Below are 7666 nucleotides of genomic sequence, written 5' to 3'. Positions count from 1 at the left end.
ACACAACAGTTTTAGTAACCTGGATAGTAATGTAAATTAATGCACAAAACTGTTAGAAACCAGGATACTTATACACAAAACTGTCAATAACCTAAGTAATAACTCATAAAAATGTCAAAAACCAAGATATTAAGACACAAAACTGTTAAAAATCTGCACATTTATGCACAAAAGTGTCCATAACTTGGATAACAATGCACAAAACTATTGAAAACCTACATATTGACACACGAAACTGTCAATAACCTAAATATTAATGCACAAAAGTGTCAAAAACCTCAGCATTAGCACTCAAAACTTAGAAAAAGCTGGTTATTAACGCACAAAAATCTAAAAAACATGCATATTTCTGAACAAAACCACTAAACAATAGCTAAACAAATAACCAATGCCAGATTTTGAGATCATGGTTCACACTCCAGACTCTCTCAGCTGTAACAAGTGTCGTGCAGATTAGACGCCACTTTGCAAATGAGTTTTAAGCAACTCTGGAACATTTCCCTGCATCCCCTGGAAACTGCTGAATTACTCCCCGGGGTGCAGCCGCCTCTGCACGGGAATCCTGGTTTACAGCATCGGAGCAGTTGTGAAATCCGGGGGAAAGACAATGAGCTCTGGTTTGGCGAGAGGCTTTAATTCAATCTACTGAGCCTTGCTGGGGGTCTGGAGGCAAAGCGACTGCCTGAGCGACATAATTACGGCTTTGTCCTCCATCAGAGCTGCTCTCAGCGACGCTGAATAACGCTAGAGATACAGATTTATGTGTCAGACACACGGACAGGCGTATCAGAAACATCTAGACCACCTCCACGTATTCACGCGTTGTCATGGACGCTCAGCATCAGCATCAGATAGCAAACACACACACACACACATGCGCACAAGCCGACAACACCCACATCTTGTGCCGGTGGCAAAAACAAACAAGAGAAGTGGAGGAAAAAAAACAAAAAGTAAGATAATGACTGTGACCCCTCTGGTGAAATGTGGGATTCAGAAACATTTCCCTGATACTGCGCTGCTGTGTTGAGATGAAATACTGCAAAATATCAGCTATAATATACAAACGTTGGTTAATTTTGGGGTTTAAAAGAGTGGAACAGCTTCTAAACACACAGCGACTGAGCATCTGGAACAACATACAAACATTCAAATACCTCAACTTGTAAACGGACACAGAAAAAAAAGTGTTTTAAAAATCTTAAAGAAAGGAAATGAACATCCTTTAAGGGAGATTTTTCTTTTTCTCTGAAGCTCCACAATATCTAATAAATAAATAAATAGCCTGTTAGTTTATACGGTTTTCTCAGTAAGTGAAGGTCAGCGTGTCACTGTTGTAGAAATGTTAAAATTATTTATATTATTTATTTATGATTGTAACTCAAGGAGTGTTTGGCAGTTTTTAAAAAAAGGAAAAAGAACTCGCTAATTATTTGTCTTGTTTATTTATTTAATTTATTATTTAATATATTTTATTTTACATTTTTATTTTGATTATATCCTTGTTTTATGGTTTTAGCCTCGATTGTTTTTTATTCTGTTTGTTTTTTTTCTTCATGTTTTTATTTCTTCATTTTGTCCCGTTTATTATTTATTTGTATCCATAAACGTTTGGTGCATTTATTTATTTCTCCATTTGTTATTTTTCTGATCTTTTTTCTTTCTGTTTGTCCTGAATGACCTTCTGTTATTTGATGGTCTTCGTGAGTACGTTTTTGTCTGAAACGAAAAGTGCTACATAAATAAAGTTATTATAATTTAATGTAATTCAATTTAATTTAATTCAATTTAATAATCTATTTTATTGAATCATCCATTTTCTTTAATTACATTTTGTCCTTTATTGTGATATGGTACTTTTGGTGCTTTTATGATTTTATTTGTAGCCATAGATGTTTTTGTATTGATTTATTTCTCCACTTTTTACTCCTCTGGTCTTTTTTTTTTTTCTGTTTGACCTGATTGACCTTCTCTTGTTTAACAGTCATTCTAATTATCCCCCTATTTGTGCTTAAAAGCTGCTTTATAAATACAGTAAATATTATTATTATTATTATTATTATTATTACTATTATCTTGACCCAAACATAAAATACATCCACAGTTGGCTGATTTTCAGTCTTTAAACACCAATTGAGAGCATCCAGATTTAGAATCTAGGGCTTATTTCTCCCACAGTGTCCATGTTCGCCACCCTGAGATGTTTTGAAAACTCACCTCTGAACTTTCCTAAACTCGGGGTTATTGGGGTTGAGGTTACCAGAGTTCAAACACCACACGGAACAACATCACTTAAATCTCTGCAGACATTCCAACAAGGTCATGCAGTCAACTGACGCAGACGAATGGCCTCGTTTCAGAACACGTGGACAAACATGGTGAAGAAGAAGATGAAGAAGAAGAAAAAGAAGACGAAGAAGAAGAAGAAGAAGGAGGAATACAACGGAGCACGAGAAGCTGCATCTCATGATAACATCCTGTTGCGTGAAATTGGTCAAGCGCAGGAGAAGATAAGTCCTGAAAGTAGGCCGAAGTGACGGAAATATGAGCTATAAATGGAAACAAATCCCATCTTAAATGAATTAAAAAGTTGTGTGATTAGATTAAACTCAGATCGTAGTTCTGATATTTACACTTCAAGTAGATCTGAGTCAAACACTGGCTGCAAATAATTCGTTTTATTCTTGAGAAAATTGATCTAAGGGAAGATATCAATGACACGAACGAAGACTGTTTGTCTCGTTTCATTTTTGTATTTATGCTAAAGGCTCCTGCAGCAGCAACATCTAAAAAACTAGCATCAGCAAAGTTTACTGTCGTCTGGAGCAGCTGTTTCATAAATAAGATGGTCAACGTTATGTTCATGATATCATCTTGTTTTTTAAGCTTTTCATGAATTCTTTGCTCTTTTCTTGGTAAACTGTGGCGCTTCAGGGTGCGACAGCATATTAAAATATAACAATCTTGGATGGAAGCCAAAAAAATATATTCTTTAATTCCAATTTGATCAGAAAAGTTCCCTCCAAACGCTATTACAATCTTATTATCAACGATAGCTAACTATATTAAACACTGATGAAACAGTATGTGATTAATATACTGACAGCATGTTAATAATCTAATATTTCTTTTAGCAAAAACACCATTAACTCTTTCACTTTAGCATCTCAAATGTGAGGAAATGTTTGTTTTCTCAGTTTAATGAAACATTTCTATTCTTTATATTGCATTTTCTGTGTTTTATATGTTCCGTTACATCTAATATCTTTTTTTTTTTTCAACAAACAGCTGATATGGAGACATAAAGTCTGGCTCGGGGGGAAATAATGGACATTTCTCATGATAAAATGACAAACATGTAAATGCAGATGAACTGTAGCATGTCTATGTGAACATGTGCAACAAACAACCAGAGGGAGAAACTCATTAACTCCATGAATCGTCACATTATGCTCTTTGCTGCGTGTCATTAATCCCTGAGGGGCAAATTCTATTTCTGCTCCTCTTGTTTCAGAGGTCAGAGGTCACAGATATCAGATAAACATTATTTCTGGAGGAAGTTCTGCCATTTGCTCAAGGACACTAATTCTCATGTTACCACTGAGTCTTTATTCACATCGTTTGAATAAGACTCCTTCTTCATGACATAAACCCCGCATCGCCCATCCAGCTGCTCACCCTCGTCCTCGTGTCCAGGCGGGAGGCTCCTCTCGCGGATCGTGTAGTTGGCGGAGAATCCCTCCCTGGCGATGGCGTTGTCGGTGGTGATGGTCATGGACAGGATGCCGGTGTAGGAGATGACTCGGCCCGGAGACTTCTGGCCGCAGTACCTGCCGATGTGAGGCCCGACTGGGTGAGGAGAGAGGAGGGGAGGAGGGTGAGTAACAGAGTGTAGCATCAGCTTCATCGCTCAGCGCTCTGATCATTCACTCTGTCCAGGGAGAAGTTTCATGACTTCAAAAAAAAAAAGTCCAATTCAGACTCCCAAAACTTTAATGTGCTTTGCTCAGTTCAATCTCTCACCTCTGAGGCAGGAGTGAAGGCGACAGAAACACTCATTTCCACCACATATTGTTTTGACGCTTGCCGTCCCAACAGCATATAGAAAAACTGTTCAAACACAGGACGGTATCAGGAGCAGCTTCCCTACACGTCATTCTGTCACGTTAACACAACTCTGGACGACACGCAACAGAAGAAGAGACATCCAGTGAGGAAAACAGCATCATGCTGCTTTTTGAAATTGGAAAGAGGAGCTTATTTGATTGAGATGATTAGATGCAGTGTTGTGACAGAAATNCTTTAGATTAACTGATGGTGAAAATAATGTTTAATTGCCGCCCTGCTCTGTGTGCATGCTCGCACATCAACAGATATAAATACACGCTAACCCACGCAGGCACATACTGCAGCTAATGTTGGTGAGGATTCAACTCTAATTTGGTGATTTTCAGTTTTAATCTCTATCAGAAGGATGATGCACTCCTCTGCGGGTTTAGAAAACTCTGCAATCTCTCTGCGTTACGAAACACTTTCAGCACAGCAGCGTTTTGGACGGCTTGTGTGTATCTGTGATGCGGCAGCGTCCACTCTGTAACAGCAGGGGAGCTCAGGGAAGGAAGAGGGCGGCGGGACAAAAGGAAATGTGTGTGTTTGTGTGTGTGGGAGGACTGTCTGGAGACGCAGGGTCTGCCAGGCTGACACAAACACACTGCATTAATCCACAAATAAATTGGGGAGAAAGTTTGCTTGCGAAATTACCCAAAAAGCTGCAGAGAGCTGGATTTTATCTTCACCAGTTTGACAGTTTTCAGGCATAAACCCTCCAACTTTCCCCCAGAAGAGCCCTCTATCCAGAAAATGTTCTGAAACTGCAGCTAGACGATGAGAAAAAAACGCTCACATCGTCCGGCTCAAACACTCCCAGCTACCATCTCCGCAAAACGCATCTTTTCTTATGTCTATTCAACCTCCACGTCTCGCTCACAGCAGGGACAAACATCAACCCCATCCTTCTCCCTCTCCATCTGAAAGGAGAGAGAGGACGTAAAGCGACGCCCCCGCCGACGGTTCAGCTGATCAAAGGCCCTGTTGGAGGCCACCGCTGATGCTGATGGCTGGAAGAGAGCGGCAGAAAACCATGAATTCACTGCAGGATATCACTGTTTGATTGTTCTGTGGCCATTAGTGAAGAGGAGTGAAAATATCTTGCCTGAATGGAGATCCTTTCTTTCTAAGAGCCTGAAGGTTTGGTGTAAAAACAAAATATCTGCATAAATAGAAGATTAAAGGTTGTTTATGCTGTGGCTTATTAATCAGATTTATCCTGACGGTCCTGTCAGATTGGCACCATGTTGAAAGCATCTTCATTAGAGTGGATTTGAAGCTGGCTGTTTATTAATTCCCCTGTTGTTTCAACTATCATCTATTAAAACCTGGATATTAAGGCACAAAAGCATTAAAAATCTGGATATTAACACATAAAACTGTAAATTACCTGGATAAGAAAGTACAAAACTGTTAAAAACCTGGATAATAAAGCACAAAAGCATTACAATACTGGGGATATTAACACACAAAACTGTTCGAAACCTGTATAACAGGACACAAAAAAGTCTGTAACCTGGATATTGACGCACAACAGTTTTAGTAACCTGGATAGTAATGTAAATTAATGCACAAAACTGTTAGAAACCAGGATACTTATACACAAAACTGTCAATAACCTAAGTAATAACTCATAAAAATGTCAAAAACCAAGATATTAAGACACAAAACTGTTAAAAATCTGCACATTTATGCACAAAAGTGTCCATAACTTGGATAACAATGCACAAAACTATTGAAAACCTACATATTGACACACGAAACTGTCAATAACCTAAATATTAATGCACAAAAGTGTCAAAAACCTCAGCATTAGCACTCAAAACTTAGAAAAAGCTGGTTATTAACGCACAAAAATCTAAAAAACATGCATATTTCTGAACAAAACCACTAAACAATAGCTAAACAAATAACCAATGCCAGATTTTGAGATCATGGTTCACACTCCAGACTCTCTCAGCTGTAACAAGTGTCGTGCAGATTAGACGCCACTTTGCAAATGAGTTTTAAGCAACTCTGGAACATTTCCCTGCATCCCCTGGAAACTGCTGAATTACTCCCCGGGGTGCAGCCGCCTCTGCACGGGAATCCTGGTTTACAGCATCGGAGCAGTTGTGAAATCCGGGGCAAAGACAATGAGCTCTGGTTTGGAGAGAGGCTTTAATTCAATCTACTGAGCCTTGCTGGGGGTCTGGAGGCAAAGCGACTGCCTGAGCGACATAATTACGGCTTTGTCCTCCATCAGAGCTGCTCTCAGCGACGCTGAATAACGCTAGAGATACAGATTTATGTGTCAGACACATGGACAGGCGTATCAGAAACATCTAGACCACCTCCACGTATTCACGCGTTGTCATGGACGCTCAGCATCAGCATCAGATAGCAAACACACACACACACACATGCGCACAAGCCGACAACACCCACATCTTGTGCCGGTGGCAAAAACAAACAAGAGAAGTGGAGGAAAAAAAACAAAAAGTAAGATAATGACTGTGACCCCTCTGGTGAAATGTGGGATTCAGAAACATTTCCCTGATACTGCGCTGCTGTGTTGAGATGAAATACTGCAAAATATCAGCTATAATATACAAACGTTGGTTAATTATTGGGTTTAAAAGAGTGGAACAGCTTCTAAACACACAGCGACTGAGCATCTGGAACAACATACAAACATTCAAATACCTCAACTTGTAAACGGACACAGAAAAAAAAGTGTTTTAAAAATCTTAAAGAAAGGAAATGAACATCCTTTAAGGGAGATTTTTCTTTTTCTCTGAAGCTCCACAATATCTAATAAATAAATAAATAGCCTGTTAGTTTATACGGTTTTCTCAGTAAGTGAAGGTCAGCGTGTCACTGTTGTAGAAATGTTAAAATTATTTATATTATTTATTTATGATTGTAACTCAAGGAGTGTTTGGCAGTTTTTAAAAAAAGGAAAAAGAACTCGCTAATTATTTGTCTTGTTTATTTATTTAATTTATTATTTAATATATTTTATTTTACATTTTTATTTTGATTATATCCTTGTTTTATGGTTTTAGCCTCGATTGTTTTTTATTCTGTTTGTTTTTTTTCTTCATGTTTTTATTTCTTCATTTTGTCCCGTTTATTATTTATTTGTATCCATAAACGTTTGGTGCATTTATTTATTTCTCCATTTGTTATTTTTCTGATCTTTTTTCTTTCTGTTTGTCCTGAATGACCTTCTGTTATTTGATGGTCTTCGTGAGTACGTTTTTGTCTGAAACGAAAAGTGCTACATAAATAAAGTTATTATAATTTAATGTAATTCAATTTAATTTAATTCAATTTAATAATCTATTTTATTGAATCATCCATTTTCTTTAATTACATTTTGTCCTTTATTGTGATATGGTACTTTTGGTGCTTTTATGATTTTATTTGTAGCCATAGATGTTTTTGTATTGATTTATTTCTCCACTTTTTACTCCTCTGGTCTTTTTTTTTTTCTGTTTGACCTGATTGACCTTCTCTTGTTTAACAGTCATTCTAATTATCCCCCTATTTGTGCTTAAAAGCTGCTTTATAAATA

The 7666-nt window shown here is 37.7% G+C and overlaps 1 protein-coding gene across 1 annotated transcript in view; it reads right to left on the bottom strand.

The window, feature by feature from the left end:
- The window catches only part of LOC103366788 (neuropilin-1a-like), a 109460-nt gene that overhangs the window by 51028 nt on the left and 50766 nt on the right, over positions 1 to 7666 (bottom strand). Inside the window, exon 5 of the mRNA XM_008294610.1 lies at positions 3679 to 3849. Coding sequence (XP_008292832.1) covers positions 3679 to 3849 — 171 coding nt within the window. The remainder of the gene's footprint in view (positions 1 to 3678; positions 3850 to 7666) is intronic.

Source organism: Stegastes partitus, unplaced genomic scaffold (genome assembly GCF_000690725.1).
Source record: "Stegastes partitus isolate 25-593 unplaced genomic scaffold, Stegastes_partitus-1.0.2 Scaffold979, whole genome shotgun sequence".
Classification (NCBI taxonomy): Eukaryota; Metazoa; Chordata; class Actinopteri; family Pomacentridae; genus Stegastes; species Stegastes partitus.
The sequence above is the reverse complement of the archived record's forward strand: the minus strand, read 5'-3'. Positions and strand labels throughout refer to the sequence as shown.